Raw genomic sequence first — 20568 nt, 5'->3', positions numbered from 1 at the left:
TGTACAAAGTTGTGTTTGGTATGGCTCTTGTTTGGTATGCTTTACTTTCTAAAGTTCATGATAGGCATTTAGTACTAAGAAATATTAACTCTATAAAATGAATTTTAAATATGTATGTACTCACTTTTTTTAAAAGTACAAAATTATAATTTTGACTATAAACTGAAAATGTAAATATGTCTAGAGAAACACTGCTGCATATGGTGTGATCATTCATATTACAACAATTAAAATCTTTTAGAAATGGCTTTTTAGAAACACTGATATAATGTCCTATTATATTTACGAAATTCTATATAGCAAAGTTAGAATAATTGCCTTACTTATCTGAAAGAAAATTGTCTCTTCAGTATCTGTTCTGGCTGAGTTTATATGAACATTCCATCATAAAGGTATTATTATTGTTTTAAAGACAGAGTTTCCCTATGTAGCTCTGGTTGTTTTGCAACTCACTATGTAGACCAGGCTTCCCTTGAATTTAGAGTTATCAGCCTGCCTCTATCCCCTAACTGCTGGGATAAAAGGCATGTGCTACATGCCTGACCTATTTTGTTTGATTTGTTTTGTTTCCATTATACATTTTTTAAATTTTTAGAGTATTTTTGGCTTCACAGGAAGACAGTAAATATCAGAATTCCTATCTCCACAAATTCACATCCATACCAATTACCATCATTTATGAACCTATATTGATCTGTTATCACCTGTAATTATTATTATAGATCATTGAGGTATACATTCTATGATCTTGAAAATATACATTTCAGATATTTTTAAAATATTCATATATATTTCTATTACATAGTTGAGTTATATTTTCAATTTTTGGTGATATTTTCCCCTTGGCAGTCTGTTAATTTCCTTCCTTCCCTTATTCTCCACTCTTCTCTTCCTGCCATACCATGTATAATTGCAATTATTTTTCTAGCTTATGCATTTATACTTTTTTCATGAAATAATTCATTTGTAGTCTCAAAAACTACAGCTTCTTAGAGAGTTCTGCTAAAAGAGGAACTAATAGGCTTCAACATACATGAAAGTAGAGGTCTTTATAAATTCTTTGTTCTTTGTATTGTGGAGCATAGTGTAGCGGGAAACAGAGGAACAGGAAACAAAAATAATAAAAAAGGGATGCACCATCCCATACCAGCACGGGTTGCTCTTTGGCCCAGTGGTCCCGCTGCCTTTGTTACTAGCCCCATGTAGACACCACCAATCTCGCCGCTCTCTTGTGGACTCTGCTCACATTCCCAGCCAGACTCAGCAGACTCTCTGGCCCAGAGCTCTCAGAGTGTCTCCACCCAACTCTCTAAGTTCCCTTGGTGGGTCGCTACCAGGCCAGCCCCACACATCCAAATTCCACATGTCCTGTACATTTCTCTTGAACCCAGTTGAGTCCTGGGTGAAGGAAAACACCACTCAAACTTAGTTTAGAATCAACAGGTAACTCAATCTCTGGGCACAACTACTAATATCCTAATTAGTAAGCCATAACTAATTAAATCCTCGGATGGCAGATCTGCAATCTAATGGGGGACTTCTAGTTCCTTACATCTTCTATGCCAGCTCTCTCTGCCCCAAAAGGCCCAAGTTCCTCTTCTCCTCTCTTCCCACTTCTGACCTGTCTCGCCTACTCCTTGCCCAGTGATTGGTCCTCTGAAATCTTTATTCATTAGGGGAAGGTCCTTGCCACAGCATAGTCATTAAGTTTTTTAACAAGATGTTTATCTTAAAAAGCAACTGAAGACATGTATTAAAAATAATTATTTGAAATGTAAAGTCTGATCATGGTGGTACAGGACTTCAATCCAGAATTTGGGAGTCAGAGGCAGTATAGTTCTATGAGTTTGGGGCTAGCCTGGGCTGCAGAGCTTGGTCCAGGCCAGCCAAGGTATGCATTGAGATACTTTTAAAAGAAAGAAAGAGAGGGAGGGAGGGAGGGAAGGAAGGAGGGCATTAAGAGAAAGAAATGCAGCAGAGGATTAATTTTTTATAAATTACTGTCAATGTGTTTAATTTTGAGTTTTAGGTAATTAGTAATATAATGATACTTATATCGTACCAATGAGAATTGCGTAGTAAAGCACACTAGAGCTCAGTAACTGAATTTAGGTATACTTCACACGGGTTCTCTTGTACTTGACATCCACTTTTACGTGTAAAATGCACATGGAACAGATGTTATGGGATGTTGGAGTTGTCATCCTTGCTTTCTTTCCTAACTGGTTCATTCCCCATGAAAGCCCTTAGCATTAGTAGCATAGTAAATTACAGAGGGATTATCCTACTGTTGGGTACATCATATTGACAAAAGCCAAGCATTTGTGTAGGAGAAAGGTAAGGAATCAAATTTCCTTTGAGAAGAAATCAATCTGCCATTTCCTTGATGTAGTGTACATGTCTTCTAAAAGAAATTACATTTTATGAAACTCATCAAGGAAGTTATTTAGCATTCTGAAAATCTGACTGGCTTTGTGCTTTGACTAACAGTGTTTGTTTTGTTCTCAGCAACTCCAGTACTGAATGGAAGTGGCTTATAGACAGAGCGCAGGTTGGCAGCCGATGGACTTGGCTTCAAGCTCAGATTTCAGAGCTGGAATACAAAATCCAGCAGCTAACAGATATTCACAGGCAGATTCGTGCCTCCAAGGTATTGTCAGTGCTACTTTATTTTAAAATTGTTGCCTGCATAATTTTTTCACATAAAATAATTTTTAAGTTTCATGAAAGTAGCTAGTTAAGATTTTCAAACATTAATTTATTTTTTAAATTTTTATTATTTTTTATTGGATATTTTTAATTTACATTTCAAATGTTATTCCCTTTCCCTGTTTCCTGGCCATAACCCCCCTCCCCATCCTCCCTCCCATCCTCACTGACATTCCCCTGCACTGGGGATTCCAGCCTTGGCAGGACCAAGGGCTTCTCCTCCCATTGGTGCCCCATCAAGGCTATTCTCTGCTACCTATGCAGCTGGAGTCATGGGTCAGTCCATGTATAGTCTTTGTATAATGGTTTAGTCCCTGGGAGCTCTGGCTGGTTGGCATTGTTGTTCTTACGGGGTTGCAAACCCCTTCAGCTCCTTCATTCCTTTCTCTAATTCTTCCAGTGGGGGTCCCGTTCTCAGTTCAGTGGTTTGCTGCTAGCATTCACCTCTGTTTTTGACATGCTCTGGCTGAGCCTCTCAGGAGACAGCTATATTAATATAGGCTCCTGTCAGCATGCACTTCTTGGCTTCATCAATATTACCTAGTTTTGGTGGCTGTGTATAAATGGGGCAAACATTAATTTCTTAGAATTAATATTGCTTTTCTTAAGCATATATATATATACATTATATATACGTATATATACATATATATAAAGATCATTTGATAATACTTTTAAACAATTGAATTTCAACTAATAGAAATGATATACATTTAAAAAATTTTGTCAAATGTATATATAACACAATTTGTCATTGTATTCATTTTTATGTGTACAAGGTAATAGTATTAAGTATTTTAGTAATATCAGGCATCCATTTTCTTTCTATTCCTTTTCTTTTTTTCCACTTTTTCCTCTTTGTGTAGCCCTGGCTGTCTTGGAACTCACTTTGTAGATCAGGCTGGCCTGAATTTATAGAGCTCTGCCTGCCTCTGCCTTCAGAGTGCTGGGATTAAAGGCATGCATCACTGCTTGCCTGGTCTCTTTAGGACTGGAAACTATACCCATTAAACTATGACTACCCAGTTTTCCATCTCCAAAATCTTAATAACCATGTCTGTTTACAGGGGAAATATAATAATACCCAGCTTTTTTGTGACTGGCTATCTTATAGCCCTTGATCCTTCCATTTTGTGGACATTGAAGTGTATTTTTGAATTTCCTTTCTGAAAGCTGAATACTTGTGTATTTATCACACTTTGTGTATCCACTGATCCAGTGACAGATGTGTATGTTGCCTGCATGCTAGGAATAAAGGGAAACATTGATCTCTTCAGAGTCCTTTTTTCAGTGAAACAGGATGTATGCCTTTAGTCACAGCACATGTGAAAGGGAGGCAAATGGACTTGAGTTCAAGGTCTCCCTCCCTACACAATGAGTTCCAAGCCAGTCAGGGCTTAATGACTGTGTGACCCTTTTTGAGAAACAAACCCAAAACAAACCAAAACCAAAAAAAAAAAAGCATTCATTTAATTCTTTTGGTTATACATCCAGAAATGAAACTATAGGATTGTACGACAATTCTATTTTTAATTGTTAATGAACTATAGTATACAGTAGTTCCAATATCTCTAAGTTGTGGCCAACATTTTGGTTTTTTGCTCTTTTTTTAAATGATAATAATACTGAATGTCAGATGGAATCTCTTTTCAATTGGTTTATATTTCCTTAATATTAATGATATTTAACATATTTTTAGTTTATTGGTTATTTGTATATAGTCTCTGGAATATCTCATATCTTTCCTCTTTTGTTTGCTGTCTTTTTACTTTATTTATGTTATTTTTATGCAGTCTCTTTTATCTATTCTATTTTTATCTGTGCCTTTGGTGTTATGTTTTCTTCAAGAGTCTTCTAGTGAGTTATTTGGTCTATTTTGAGTTAATTTTGGTATTTGGAGTTAGTTCTTTTGCATGTAAATCTCCAGTTTTCCTCGGCCCATTAGTTGAAAATTCAGACTTTGTTTTCTCTGTTGAAAGGTTTTGACACCATTCTCAAAACTCATTTGACCATATATGCAAATATTTTATTTCTCTGTTCTTTGTTCTATTGCTCTATATGTTTGTACATTTAGACTACTATTATCCTATTTTGATTATTCTAGTCATTTTAGAATCAAGGAGTCTGTCTTCCAGTGTTTGGTTTATGTTTTGTTTCCATTTCCTAGCCATCATGAATAGAACAGCAGTGAACACAGCCAGACAAATGTCTGTGGAGGAGGATGTTGAGTCCTTTGGGCATATGCCAAGGGTTGCTATAGCTGGTCATACAGTAGATTTATTTTTAACCCTTTGACAGTCCTCTACACCGATTTCAACAGTACCTGTACCCATTTGCAATACCCACAGTAGTAAATAAGAGTCCTTTCCCCTGCATCTCTTCCAGCATTTGATGTGGGTTTTTTTGTTGATCCTTGCCTCTTTCATTGAGATCAGATGAAATCACAAAGTTTTTTTTTTTCATTTAGACTTCCTAATTGCTATGGATGATGAACAGTTTTTGAGATATTTCTTAGTAATTTTTTCCTTCTTTTAAAAACTCTCCATGTCCCAGGCCCATTTTTGAATGGGTAAACTTTTCTTGACTCTCTATTTTTTTAAGTTCTTTTATGTTCTGGATATTAAACTCTAGTCAGATGTATAGCTAGTGAAAATTCTCTCCCATTCTGTGGTCTTCCTCTTCACCTGGCTGTTTCTTTAGCTGTGCAGAGGCTTTTTACTTTCATGAAATCTCACTTCACAATTGATGCCATGCTTCTTGAGGAAAATGGAGCCCTATTCAGGAAGTTCTTTCCTACACCTAATCACTTAGGGCCCTGCCTATGTTTTCTTCTAGTAGTTTCAGAGTTTGGGTTTTCAGGTTTGGTCTTTGATGCACTTAGAGTTTTCATGCAAGGTGATAAAAAATGGGTCTAATTTCATTCTTCTGCTTGTGGTCATCCAATTTCCTCAGAACTATTTGAAGAGACGATTTCTTTTCTTTCTTCCAGTATGTGTTTTTGGTCTTTTTGTCAACTATTAAGTGGCTGAAGTTAGATGTGCCCATGTTTGGGTCTTTGAATTTTTGTTCCATTTGCCCTCCCTTTTTTTTTGTGCCAATATGTTGTTTTTACTGTGGCTCTATAATTTATCTCAAGCCTGGAGTTGTGATCCCTGTAGCATTGCTCTTTTTTGCTTGGAATTGTTTTGGCTAGTTGGGATCTTTGTGATTCCATACGAAGTTTAGAATGCCCTTTTCTGTTTCTGTGAGGAATGAAATTGGGATTTTGATTTGGAGTAAACTAAATCTATAAATATATTTTTGCAGAACTGTCATTTTCACAATGTTAGTTCTTCCCATTTTCTAATGTCTATCTCTTCTTTTCCCCAGAGGTTTAAAGTTTTAATTATAGAAGTTCTTCATTTCCTTGGCTTGGCTTACTCCTATAAATTCTCTGAGGCTATTGTGAATGAGAGTGTGTCCATGGTCATCTTCCTTGTATGTTTGTTTGTTCTTGTATTTTGTGCAAGTTGATCTGTATCCTGACATGTTGTTGAAGTTTATTGTTTCTAGAAAGTTTCTGATAGACTTTTTAGGATCTCTAATATATAGTATCATATATCACCTGCAAAATGGATAGTTTTACTTCTTTCCATATTTGTATTGAATTTTCAAAAAATTTTTATTCTTATTTTGAGCTTTAACTTCTGTGGCTCACATATGACCTTTTGTGGAAAATGTACAATGCATATGGTGCTGTTGGATAGTTCTATGCATGTCTGCTTTGGTTGCTATTAGCCAGGAATATGTTTTTCTATCAAATTCAGTTTATCATATCATTGGATTTAGACTAGACAGGTTCACATTTATACATGTTTTCATCCATTTGTGCTAATTACTGACTTCTAGTTGGTGGATTTAATCCATTTATAATCAAATAATTAATTATAAGTATCTACTTTGGACATCTTACTGTTTGTTTTCTGAATGTTGTTAAACTTTTTTTGTAACTCATTTCTTATACTACTGTATTTGTTTATTTATTTATTTATTTTAATCGTATTTTGTACTTTATTGGCTGATCTGGAAGTTGATATGTAGATCAGGTAGGCCTTGAATTTACAGACATTCTTTTATATCTGTCTCCCAAGTATTGTGAGTTAAAAGATTTGCAGCAGCACCATGCCTGGATTTACACTAAAATGTAGTTATTTTGTGTATATACTATAGTTATTTTCTTTGTGGTTACTACTTGAGATTGCTTCTAATTTTATGAAATTTCAGCATTCTAATTTGAGTTTATAATAGTACAACTTCAACAAGATTAAAAATTTTCTTCCAGTATCCAAGGTTTATGTCTGTTTTGCAACAAAACAAAATTAATGATTCTTTTAAATACTGATCTCTTAAATAACAATAGAAGACATAGGTGGAATCGCAAACCATTACTGTGTGTAATACTGCTTGCTTTTATAATTCTCATGTATTTGCTTTTATGTGCTTTTATTTCCAACATTTCTTTCTTTTCTCAAAAATATCAATCATTGTGTTGATTTTCTCCTCTACTCTATTAATTTTCTCCAGACGTTTTTATGTTGCTATCTTTTCTCTGTAGGTAATGTTGGTTTCCTTACTTCGTTTATCTGTTTGAGGCCTCTTTCAGGTCATTGATCATTTTTTAGGTCTTAATCTAAAATTTTATCTTTTAAGTTTTGAGTTTAGTAGATTTGGTAGTTGTTATTATTTTGGAGTTATTATATTAGGTTTTTGATTCTGTCTTTCTATGTTCACTATTGGCTTGGATCTCTCTTCTGGTTTGGGGTATCTTTTCTGGCTATTTGAATACCCTGTACATTCAGTCCAGCTGTACTTTTTTTTTTTTTTTTTTTTTTTTTTGAGCTGGGGACCGAACCCAGGGCTTTGTGCTTCCTAGGTAAGCGCTCTACCACTGAGCTAAATCCCCAGCCCCCCAGCTGTACTTTTTGATATAGCCCCCTTTCCCTTTTTCCTTCCCTCTGCAGGTGGGTAGGTGAAACTGTTTGGTTTGTCTTTCTTTGTTTCAGACTATTACTTGTTTCTCTGTTATTTTTAGTGTTGTTACCACTTTTTTTTTTTTTGTGGATTTCCAAAACTCTTTCCCCTTTTTTTCTCTTTGGATTATGGCCTTTTAGTTATCTACTTACTTTTACTTATTTTTTTTTAAATCTTGGAATGGTATAGACACACAGAGGCAGTTTCCATTCTACCATCTTTCCTTAGAGTCTAATCACACAGGATATAAAATAAGGTGTTTTTAATTTTTTTCGTTTGTGTGTATGTGTGTGTGTGCATGTGTGTGCCACACACATAGGCCAGAAGAGTCTGTTGGATGCCCTGGAGCTAGTTGTGGAGCTGGAGACTGCACACACAGGTGCTGGGATCCAAACTAGTTCCTCTGAAAGAATAAATAGTACACGTTCTTTACTACTGAGCCACCTCTCCCTTCCCAGTCAGCCAGTTTTTAAAGACATATAAACTATATTTTCAGTTCTACATCTTATGTTTCCTATGAGGATAGTAGGATGTGATCACTTTTACTGTTTTTTACCCCCTAGGGGATAGTGATCTTAGAAGAATGTCAGCTTCCAAAAGACATTTTGAAAAAACAAATACAGTTTTCAAACCAAGCAGTTTCATTAAACACTTCAGTGAATTCTCAGGTTTCCCAGAGGAGTGAAGAGCCTTTACCAGAACATGATTTTGAGATGTCACCAAGCAGCCCTACACTACTTCTTCGAAACATAGAGAAACAGGTAAGTAGAGTCGCTGCGTTATGAAATAACTTTAGATACATTTTTGTTCCTTAAACTGTTTGGCAAGGTTTAGATATCAAATGTTCCTCCAAAAGTCACATGTATTCAGCATTAGTCTCTAGGTCATAATCCCAATCCTTGAGAGGTGATCGGGGTCATTTAGATTCTGAGCAGATTAACCCATAGATGTGACGTCTTGATGGAGAAAGTAGACCAATGGGAACACATTTAAAAAAAAAAAAAACCAACAAAAAAACCAAACAAGCACTATGGCTAAATAGGCTTCATTTTAGTATGCAAGAATGCTTCAGTATATGCAAATCAGTAAATACAATACAGTAGAGCACATAAGGACTCTCAGGACAGCAACACAGGGTCTTTTTTTTTTATTATTATTTTTTTTTATTAACTTGAGTATTTCTTATATACATTTCAAGTGTTATTCCCTTTCCCGGTTTCCGGGCAAACATCCCCCTCCCCCCTCCCCTTCCTTATGGGTGTCCCCCTCCCAACCCTCCCCCCATTGCCGCCCTCCCCCCATAGTCTAGTTCACTGGGGGTTCAGTCTTAGCAGGACCCAGGGCTTCCCCTTCCACTGGTGCTCTTACTAGGATATTCATTGCTACCTATGGGGTCAGAGTCCAGGGTCAGTCCATGTATAGTATTTAGGTAGGCAACACAGGGTCTTAATGATGCTTAGCCATACTAAAGTGTTAACTGTTTCTTTGTAGAGTGCACAGTTGACTGAGATCATTAACAGTTTGATTGCCCCTCTCAACTTGTCTCCAACTTCATCACCCCTCTCTTCTAAATCCTGTAGCCACAAATGTCTGGCTAATGGCATTTCCAGAAGGTAGGTAGTTTTGTTTCTGAATTTGGCTTATTTTATTTTGATTTTGTTGATCTATACTTAATACAGCCATTTTTCTTCTACTTAAGGACTACAAGAGTATAACCAGTAGTTCATAGGTACAGTTTTAGACAAAAAAGTTCATAGAATTAATGCAGTTATAAAACCTTTCCATGAGGAAGTGTATTTCTAGGATTTTAATGCTTCTAAAACTCATATCAGTGATGTATTTAGCTGTGGATGTACTGCCTTATTGATATTACTTCTGTTTTGTATCTTTTCCCTTGATCTCCAGTTCATTGTAACTTTAAAAAAAAACCTAGATCTAGGTGAGCACACATCACCATAATTTTACATTGATTTTTATATCAGTAATCATATTAGTTATATTGAAAGCTTTCTGATATAGCAAAGAGGGAAATGCCTATCCTGATAGAAATCATATTAAGTAGCTACTCTGTTCTCAAATGACATTGGTGAAATAGGTCTTAAGTAAAAGTTTTCTTTAATTTTTCTGATTATTTTGAAAGTATATTTTAAAATATCTCTCTAGTTTTCTTTGTGCTGTCATTTATCCCTGGATCTATTATTAAAATAATTTTCCACTGGTTTTACTTACTTTTTGAGTGTCATTCTTTGTATCATTGAGGCTTTACTTGGAATGAAAGACTTGTTGGTTGTACAGGACAGCAAGAATTCTCATTTACAAGAATCCTGGTTTGGGGGTTCACAATGAACGTCAATTACAGGTTGATGCTCATAAAATGATGAATGAATCTTTTTTCAGGCTAGTACATTTTCTATGTTATTTTGCTTATCTAAACTATGCTTATTGCCATGACTATATTACTGAATATATATGCATATATGTTTCACATATAATGTACAAATATTTGATGCTAATATGGCAGTAGTATGTAACTATGCACTGGTATATAATCTTGAACAAAACTGGATCTGGGCTCTGCCCTTGGGGAGAGTAGACTGCAGTTGAGGAAATAAATGATGCTACCTTAATCATTCAGATAAATACATAATTTTAAATGCTGATAAAATGTTCTAAAGAAAATTTTGATTCCTACAAATGTTATTTTGGAGCCAGGAAGACATGGTAGCTGATGCCTCCCTCCAAACCTAGTATTTGGGAGGCTGAGGCAAGAGGACTGTAGTTCAAGGCCAGAATGACTTATACAGTGAGACCCTGTCTTAAAAACAGACTGAGATGGCTCAGTGGGCGAGAGCACAAACTGCTCTTACATAGGATCTGAAGTTGGTCCCCAGCATCTAAACGAAATGGCTCTCAATATCCTGTAATTGCAGCTCCGTGGACTCTGGTAGTCTCTTCTGGACTCCACAGGGACCTGTACTAATATTAATATGTTCACATACTGTCCCAAGATATAGTCACATATATCCACATAGGTAAAAATAAGACTGATACCAAACACAAAACTTGGAGTTAGAAAGTTCAGCTAATGCCAGTTTAACTAGCTAGTAGCATCATAACCTTGCATAATTTTTTATATTACTGGAAGAGAATAGTCAAATAAGCATGAGATTGCACTTCTTTCATCCTACCCACCTGCAAAGCTCACCAGCATGGCAAGAGCTGGAGATAAGGGTCAGTCGTAGCACATTTGCTTAGCATGAAGTACAGTTACTACTACTAGAAGAAAATACATGAAAACAGTCAAGTTATTTCATGAGTTGTCATGAATATCAGCTAACAATTGACATTTGTTTTGTTAATGTTTTTTTTTTTTTTGGTTCTTTTTTTCGGAGCTGGGGACCGAACCCAGGGCCTTGCGCTTCCTAGGTAAGCGCTCTACCACTGAGCTAAATCCCCAGCCCCTGTTAATGTTTTTACATACTTATTTTTTGTCTTCTGTTTTGGATTTTATGTAAGCTTAAGAATAGTAGGGTTTCTTTGGTTTGTCTTATTGCGACTTTTGTTGTTTTAGTTTGAACACCTCAATCAGCAAGTGACATATTATGAATAGGAATTAACACTGAATGTTTGAAACATTTGTTGGTCATCTTTAGTCTAGGAAAAATACCTGAGATGATAAGCTTTGACCTAGGGTGTGTTTATCTTGGCTTGCAGTTTTAGAGGTTCACTGTCAGTTGGAGGCTGGCAATGAGGCAACACACCATGGCAAGCATATTTGGGAGAACAAAACAGCCTACTCATCAGGAACCAGGAAACAAAAAGGAAGACAAAGAGTCTGGGTTCTCAAGAACCCTTCTTAAGGCCATATCTCTTGCGACTCAAGAACCCCTCTTACTTTTAGAGGTTCTAGCTCCCCCTGCTCCCTCAATGCCAGCCTGTTTACCAGCATGTAGACAGTGGGTAGACTCAGGATGCAGACCATGCCAGTACGCTTTGTACTTTCTTACAGATAATTGACATAATTGAAAAGTGTTGGGGGTAGGCTATCGATATATCTCAGTTGATACAATGTAGCCTGTTTGAGGTTCTAGGTTCCTTTCCCAGTGTGAGATAAACTAACTGGATGTAGAGGTCACATTTGTTATTGTAGCACTGAGCAAGTTGGGGCAGGAGGATCAGGGTTATGATACTCCTCTGGGATGTAGTAGACCTTGTATCCAAATTTAAAAGAGAGAGAGAGAGAGAGAGAGAGAGAGAGAGAGAGAGAGAGAGAGAGAGAGAGAGAGAGAGAGAGATATTGAGAGATTGAGAGATTGAGATTATTTTAATTCTGAAATAGTCACATCAGTATCCTGTGGCTCTCATGCCTACCTCCTTCAATTTTGCTTCCCATCTAGTTTGCCTCTGGATTAGAGCATACAAAAAGTGGTACTGGAGAGATGGCTCAGCAGTTACCAGAGCTTGCTGGCCTATCATGGGGATTAGGTTTCCTGATTCTAACACCCATGTGGAGTAGCTCATAAATGCCTGTGACTCATATACTTGAGATCCTTTTCTTCTCTCCGTAAGCATTCAAACACATATGTATACACACATATACATACTTCAAAAGAAAAATCTCAAAGAAAATGAGAAATTCAAAGCAGAAGAAATATCTATACCATAGTAAGAAATTCTAAAGAAAGAGAATGCTTCTCAAATGTGAGTAAGCAAGCTGGGCTGCAGACCTTGAAACCTCTTTTGGTTCATGGAGGCCTTCTGTGAGTTTTAGCTGCATTCTCTGTAGCTGAAGTTATATAAGGAATCTCACAAGTAAAGTATTCCAGTCACCTAAAAGTCTACTCATTCTAGCTTTACATCACATATCATAATTTTGCATATTATGGAAGAATTTTAAAAGTTTAGCCATTCTTTAGGATAATTTTTGGGGGTCAAATAAAGCTTACTATTTATGATATATTTTAAAACACTTTAGATCACTTTTATATGTACTTGATGACCTTTTCTCATGTTGTCTTCAAATTCACTGTTGCTTTCTGGGGACGGTATCTGTACATTTGTTACTCATTGATTCCTAACTCATTTATTTAAGGGCATCATCTGAGAGTAGCATAATTGTAATTATTGTTTTTACCTTTAATCATGGCACTAAGAACCAAATAAGTATGATTAAGTCTCCAAAAAAAATTGGAGCATTACATTCTGTCAATGAGGTGGTTATACATTTTTAGAACTGTTATTCTGAAATGAACATACGATGCTCTAAAGAGATCCTTGGATATTATCTCTGAGAACATAAATTTCTATCTGAAATAAGGTCCAAATTTTGTAGTTTATTTTTTATCTTAATGAGTTCCATAATGGGGTATGAAATTAAATCCTAGTGAATTATTGCCATACTGTTTATTTTCACTAATGGTAATTATCTCATGTAAATTCAACCATTCCTTCTAATTGTGTGTCATAATTTAAAAGCCAAGGTCTGTTGTCAAAACAATCACAATATAAAGTAATAATTTTACCATAGGAATGTTTTCAGTAGTCGTTTCTCAATTATAAGAGTGTTGTTTGATAGCAGTGTTTCCTGAGTCAGTGCTTTCTATAGAACGCTGATGGATAACAGTAATCACATTAGTGAGATGTATGATGCCAGTGGGGAAATAACCCTTCCCTGCTGTGTTCTTAGAGAGTAGTGCCAGTAGGAGTTATCTTCATTTGTAAAATGGCTTCTTTTCCTTTTCATTTCTAATGATGTAAGTGTAAAACATAACTTTATCCAGGGGAAATTACTGGTATACTATTAAAATTATGTCTAGAAATTATGTAATTATATGAGAATAGTTTTGTTTTACACCATTAATTGGCAAAATGAGAATAAAAAATTATTATACAGTGATTTCCTAGAAAAATATTTGAGGAATATACAGTAAAATGTTAATGAAAACAATACTTCATCTTAGAAGGCAAGGTTTGAAATGTCTTTTTTTTTTTTTGTGGTGGTACATGTGGGTACCCATGTGTCCATGTGGCCAGGATGTCTATAGATGTCAGAGGACAACTCGGGTTGGCTTTCTGGTACCTCCCACCTTTTGAGAAAGGAATCTTTACTAGGTTGACCTAGTTTGCAAGGACAGGCCTGTGTTCTGTTGTCATGCTATTGCTGGGCTTATAGCATGTTACACCAAACTCCTCACAAGGTTTCTGAGCAATACAAACTCTTACTCTAATGCTTGTGAAGCTGGCTCCCTATTTCCTTAATCCCCCCTTTTCTTTGTGTGTATATTTCCAAATATTCTTTAAGATAGAAAACCCTAGTTTTTTCTGAGCACAGATAAGAAATAATGTTTGTCTGGCAATCACTGGCTTTCTACTCTGAGTATTTGTTTTGTTGTCATGCTTTTAAGATGTCCTTTTTTTTTTTTTCATCTTTATTAACTTGAGTATTTCTTATTTACATTTCAATTGTTAGTCCCCTTCCCGGTTTCCAGGCCAACATCCCCCAACCCCTCCCCCTCCCATTCTCTGTGGGTGTTCCCCTCCCCATCCTCCCCCCATTACCGCCCTCCCCCCAAGAATCACGTTCGCTGGGGGTTCAGTCTTGGCAGGACCAAGGGCTTCCCCTTCCACTGGTGCTCTTACTAGGCTATTCATTGCTACATATGCAGTTTTTCTTTTTAATTATCTTTAATCTTTTTTTTTTATAGTCCAGTTGCTATCCTCCTCCTGGTCTGCCCTCCTACAGTTCCTCAGCCCATTTTTCCTTCCCCATCTCCAAGAGAATGTCCCCACCCCCCACTCTCCTACTCCCTATCCCACCCAGCCAGGTCTCTCTACTACCTGGGGCCACAAGTCTCTCTAGGATTAAGTGCATCTTTTCTTGATGAGGCCAAACCAGGCAATCCTCTGCTGTATATGTGTTGGGGGGGGCGGGAGGCGGGAGAGGCGGGGGAGCTTGTACCAGCTAGTATATGCTGCCTGGTTGGTGACACAGTGTCTGAGATATCCCAGCAGTCCTGGTTAGTTGAGACTGCTGGTCTTCTTAGGGGGTTAACCTCCTCCAGCATTTCCCTAATTCAGCCACAGGGGTCCCTAAGATTTCAGTCCATTGATTGGGTGTAATTAATTGCTTCTGTCTCCATCAGCTGCTTATTGGGCTTCTCTGCAGCTGTGCTAGGCTCCTGTCTGTAAGCACACCATAGTATCAGTAGTGACAGGCCTTGTAGCCTCCTCTTGAGATGGAGCCCAATTTGGGCCAGTCATTGGACCTCCTTTCCCTCAGTGTCCTCCATTTTTATCCCTGCAGTTCTTTTAGACAGGAACAATTCTGGATCACAGTTTTTGACTTCACCTGATGCCCAGTCTTTCTACTGGAGGTAGAGTCCACAAGTTCCCTCTCCCCACTGTTGGGTATTACATCTAAGGTCCCTCCCTTGAGTCCTCAGAGTTTCTCACCTACCAGGTCACTGATACATCCTAAAGGGTTGCATATTTCCATTCTGCTGGCCCTCAGGGCTTCACTCCTGTTCCCCCTCCAATACCTGATCTTGTTCTTTTCTCCTCTCCCTTTCCTTCCCAGCCAGGTCCTTCTCTCCCTCTGATCCCTCATGATGGCTTTCTTGAATGGACCTTGAATTCCTGATCTTTCCAAGACTTTTAACATGAAGGGGTGCTGAATTTTGTCAAATGTTTTCTCAGTGTCTAATGAGATGATCATATGTTTTTTTTTTTTTTGAGTTTAGTTATGTAGTGGATTACATTGATAGATTTCTGTATATTGAACCATCCCTGCATTCCTGGAATGAAGCCTACTTGATCATGATGGATGATCATTTTGATGTGTTCTTGGATTTGGTTTGAGAGAATTTTACTGAGTACTTTTGCATTGATATTCATAAGGGAAATTGGTCTCAAGTTCTCTTTCTTTGTTGGGTCTTTATGTGGTTTAGGTATAAGTGTAATTGTGGCTAGATGAATTGGGTAGTGTTCCTTCTGTTTCTATTTTGTGGAATGGTTTGGACAGTATTGGTTATGAGGTCTTCTATGAAGGTAGGATAGAATTCTGCATTAAACCCTTCTGGTCCTGGGCTTTTTTTGGTCAGGAAACTTTCAATAACTGCTTCTATTTCTTTAGGAGTTATGGGACTATTTAGATGTTGTATCAGCTACTGATTTAAATTTGGTACCTGGTATCTGTCTAGAAAATTGTCCATTTCCTCCAGATTTTCCAGTTTTGTTGAATATAGGCTTTTGTAGTAGGATCTTAGGATTTTTTGAATTTCTTCAGATTCTGTTGTTATGTCTCCCTTTTCATTTCTGATTTTGTTGATTTGGATCCTGTCTCTGTTAGTCTGGCTAAGAGTTTATTTATCTTTTTGATTTTCTCAAAGAACCAGCTCCTGGTTTTGTATAGTTCTTTTTGTTTCCACTTGGTTGATTTCAGCCTGAGTTTGATTATTTCCTGCCTTCTACTCCTCTTGGGTGAATTTGCTTCTTTTTGTTCTAGAGCTTTTAAGTGTGCTGTCAAGCTGCTAATGTATGGTCTCTCTTGTTTCTTTTTGGAGCCACTGAGAGCTTTGAGTTTTCCACTTAGTACTGCATTCATCGTGTCCCATAAATTTGGGTATGTTGTGCCTTCATTTTCATTAAATTCTAAAACATATTTAATTTATTTCTTCCTTGACCAAATTATCATTGAGTGATGTTCAACTTCCATGTGTATGTCGGCTTTCTGTTGTTTTTGTTGTTATTGAAGACCAGCCTTAGTCTATGGTGATCTGATATGATGCATGGGATTATTTCTATCTTCTTGTATCTGTTGAGGCCTGTTTTATGACAGATTGTATGGTCAGTTTTGGAGAAGGTACCATGAGGTGCTAAGAAGAAGGTATATTCTTTTGTTTTAGGATGAAATGTTTTATAGCTATCTGTTAAATCCATTTGATTCATAGCTTGTTTGTTTCTCTGTGTTTCTTTTTCCCTGTTTCTGTTTCCCTAATTTGTCCATTGATGAGAGTGGGGTGTTGAAGTCTCCTTGTATTATTGTGTGAGTTGCAATTTGTGGCTTGAGTTAAACTGTATTAAAGTAAGGTTTCTTTTATGAATGTGGGTGCCCTTACATTTGGAACATAGATATTCAGGAGTGAGAGTTCATCTTGGTGGATTTTTCCATTGATGAATATGAAGTGTCCTTCCTTATCTTTTCTGAAAACTTTTGGTTGAAAGTCAAATTTATTCAATATTAGAATAGCTACTCTATCTTGTTTCTTGGGACCATTTGCTTAGAAAATTGTTTTCCAGCCTTTTACTTTGAGGTAGTGTCTGCTTTGACCCTGAAGTGTGTTTCCTGTATGCAGCAAAATGCTGGGTCCTCTTTACTTACCCATTCTGTTAGTCTATGTCTTTTTATTGGGGAATTGAGTCTCCAATTGATTTCAAGAGATATTAAGGAATAATGATTGTTGTTTCCTGCTATTTTTGTTATTAGAGGTAGAATTATGTTTGTGTGGCTCTCTTATTTTCTCCCAAGATGATTACTTTCTTGCTTTTTCCCTCCTTGTGTTGGAATTTCCAGCTATTATCCTTTGTAGGGCTGGATTGTGGAAAGATACTGTGTAAATTTGTTTTTTTCATGGTGTATCTTGGTTTCTCTATCTGTGGTAATTGAGTTTTCCTGGATATAATAACCTAGGCTGGCATTTGTGTCCTCTTAGGGTCTATATGACATCTGCCCAGGATCTTCTGGCTTTCATAGTCTCTGGTGAGAAGTCTGGTGTAATTCTGAGAGGTCTGCCTTTATATGTTACTTGACCTTTTTCCCTTAGTGCTTTTAATTTTTAATTTTTTTTTTGCTTTGTGCATTTGTTGTTTTGACTATTATGTGTTGGGAGAAATTTCTTTTCTGGTCCAATCTATTTGGAGTTCTCTAGGCTTCTTGTATGTTCATTGGCATCTCTTTCTTTAGGTTGGGGATATTTTCTTCTATAATTTTGTCAAAGATATTACTGGCCCTGTAAGTTGGGAATCTTCCCTCTCATCTATACCTATTATCCTTAGGTTTGATCTTCTCATTGTGTCCTGGGTTCCTGGGTATTTTGTGTTAGGAGCTTTTTGTCTTGTAAATTTCTTTGATTGTTGTATCCATGTTTTCTATGGTATCTTCTGCCCCTGAGATTCTCTCTTCTACATCTTGTATTCTGTTGGTGGTGCTTGCATCTATGACTCCTGATCTCTTTCCTAAGTTTTCTATCTCCAGGGTTGTCTGCCTTTGTGATTTCTTTATTGTTTCTATTTCCATTTTATCCTTTACCTGTTTGGTTGTGTTTTCCTGTAATTCTTTAAGGGATTTTTGTATATCCTCTTTAAGGGTCCTATGTTGTCCTGTATTTCTTTAAGGGCATTATTTATTTCCTTTTTAAAGTCCTCTATCATCATCATGAGATGTGATTTTAAATCCATTTGTTGCTTTTCCATTGTGTTTTGATATCCAGTATTTTCTTTGTTGGGAGAACTGGGCTCTTATGATGCCAAGTAGTCTTGGTTTCTGTTGCTTAGCTTCTTGTCCTTGCTCCTCGCCTTCTGATTGTCTCTGCTGTTAGCTGGCCTTGCTGTCTCTGACAGTTGCTTTACCGTCCTGTAAAGCCTGTGTGTCAGCACTCCTGAAGACCAGCTTTCTTCTAGCAGGATCTGGTACAGAGAGCTGTGTCACCAGGGTTAGCTTTGGGCACAGGCAGAAACCAGAAGGATCCTGTTCCAGACTGTTCCTTGGTTGGTTCCTGTGTCTAGAGGTCTCCAGGTGGTTCTTCTGCTCTCAGGTGTGTCAGCGCTCCTGGTGACTGGCTTTCAGCTTTGGATGCATGCAGAGACATGTTGGTTCCTGTGTCTGGAGGTCTCCAGGCGGGTTCCTCTTGGGCTAGGGATGTGAGCAGCAGTGGTGGTCTCCCCTGAGCTCTCAGGATTGTCCACACTAATGAAAGTCCAGCTTCCTTCCCCATGGGATTTGGGTACAGAGAGCTGTGGGCTCCAGGAACAGGCAGAAATCAGAAGGCAATGTCCTTGTTCTTAATAGCTGAGTAATATTTCATTGTATAAATGAACCACATTTTCTGTATCCATTCTTCCATTGTGGGACATTTGGGTTGTTTCCAGATATGGCTATCACACATAAGGCTACTATGGAAATAGTGGAGCACGTGCCCCCGTGGCATGGTGGGGTATCTTTTGGGTATATGACTAAGAGTAGTATATCTGGGTGTTTGGATAGATCTTTTTCCAGTTTTCTGAAGAACCTCCAGACTGATTTCCAGAGTGGTTGTACCAGTTTGCAAGCCCACCAGCAATGAAGAATTGTTCCTTTCTCCACATACTCACCAGCATGTATTGTCACCTGAGTTTTTTATCTTAGTCATTCTGACTGGTGTAAGGTAGAATCTCAGAGTTTTTTTTTTTTATTTGCATTTCCCTGATTATTAAGGACTTTGAACATTTCTTTAAGTGCTTCTCAGCCATTTGAGAGTACTCTGTTGTGAATTCTACACTCATTTTTCTTTGACTGGGCTGTTTTGGTTTTTTTAAGGTTAGCTTCTTGAGTTCTTTATATATTTTGGGTATTAGCCCTCTTTCAGATGTGGGGTTCATGAAGATTTTTCTCAACCTGTAGGTTGCTGATTTGTCCTATTGACTATTATGTCCTTTGCCTTACAGAAGCTTTTCAGTTTCATGAGGTCCCATTTATCAATTTTTGATCTTAGACCCTGAGCCATTGGAGTTGTTTAGGAAATTTCTCCCTCCCCATGCCAATGAATTCAAGGCTCTTTTCTACTTTCTCTTCTATTACATTCAGTGTATAAAGCTCAAGTCCAAGTGGTTTAAGACATACTCTTTAGGCAAGCAATGTAGTGCATGCCTGTTGTTCCTCACCATGGGGAATAGTAAGTTTGAGGCCAGCTTTGGTTTATATAGTAAAAGCTTTTCTCACAAACAACTACAAAAAGAAATAAAAGGTCTCATTTGAAGGTAATATTCAGGGAGAAATAACTATAATAATCTGTTTCTTTTTTTCTCCATGGAACATAGAAATCCACCTATTTCTAGAATTAATTATCTCAATGTTTTGCTAACTCTGCTAAATTATTTCTGACATGATTGTTCACTCCAGAAATATTTTAGGTGGAGACTGCTATTTTAACACTAAACAGTTTTGAATATTTCTGTGATACTCTTTATTATATTTTGGTACCTTGTTCTTGAGTTTCTGAACCTTCTAACTCTACTTCTCAAATACACAGCATAATTTATTATTGTCATGAAGTTCCTAGTCACATTCAACTTTTCATTCTTAAGATAATCTGGTTTTTTAAAATTTATTCATTTTTATTTTTACACACAAGATTTTATTTCCTTCCTGGTCCACCCTCTGACTATTCCACATTCCATACCTCTTCTCAGATCCCCCTAATCTCCCCGAGGATATCCCTACCCCACCTCCACCGCCAGACCTCTAAATTCCCTGGGGCCTCCAGTCTCTTGAAGGTTAGATGCATCTTTTGCTGTAGTATGTATTGGGGGCCTCATATCAGCTGGCGTATGCTGTGTCTGGTTGGTGATCCAGTGTCTGAGAGATCTCAGGGTCCAAGTTAATTGAGAGTGCTCGTCCTCTTATAGGGTTGCCCTCTTCGTCAGCTTCCTCCAGCTAAATAGCTTTTTACTGATTTGTGAGTTTGATATCATGCACCCCAGTGCTATTCATCTCTGTTCCCTCATATCTTCCCTCTGCCCTTGTAACCTCCTCCCCCAAGTAAAAACAACACACACAAAACAACACAAAGTATTGAAAACATCTTGTGGAAGCTG

The 20568-nt window shown here is 37.3% G+C and overlaps 1 protein-coding gene across 29 annotated transcripts in view; it reads left to right on the top strand.

The window, feature by feature from the left end:
• The window catches only part of Kansl1l (KAT8 regulatory NSL complex subunit 1-like), a 105913-nt gene that overhangs the window by 40044 nt on the left and 45301 nt on the right, over positions 1-20568 (top strand). For 19 of the 29 annotated variants that reach the window (XR_015628793.1, XR_015628790.1, XR_015628792.1 and 16 more), the window contains exons 3-5: positions 2509-2650; positions 8283-8480; positions 9211-9332. Coding sequence is in view for 18 of the 29 variants with exons in the window: in NM_001431334.1 (NP_001418263.1) it covers positions 2509-2650; positions 8283-8480; positions 9211-9332 (462 nt within the window). In the remaining 11 variants the exon portion in view is untranslated. Of the gene's footprint in view, positions 1-2508; positions 2651-8282; positions 8481-9210; positions 9333-11433; positions 13678-20568 lie in introns of those variants that run through there. The other 10 variants (XR_015628789.1, XR_015628788.1, NM_001431333.1 and 7 more) reach the window with 2 other exon arrangements.

The sequence above is a fragment of the Rattus norvegicus genome, chromosome 9 (assembly GCF_021556685.1).
Source record: "Rattus norvegicus strain SHRSP/BbbUtx chromosome 9, alternate assembly SHRSP_T2T, whole genome shotgun sequence".
NCBI classification, from domain to species: Eukaryota; Metazoa; Chordata; class Mammalia; order Rodentia; family Muridae; genus Rattus; species Rattus norvegicus.
This window is presented reverse-complemented; position numbering and strand designations above follow the sequence as displayed.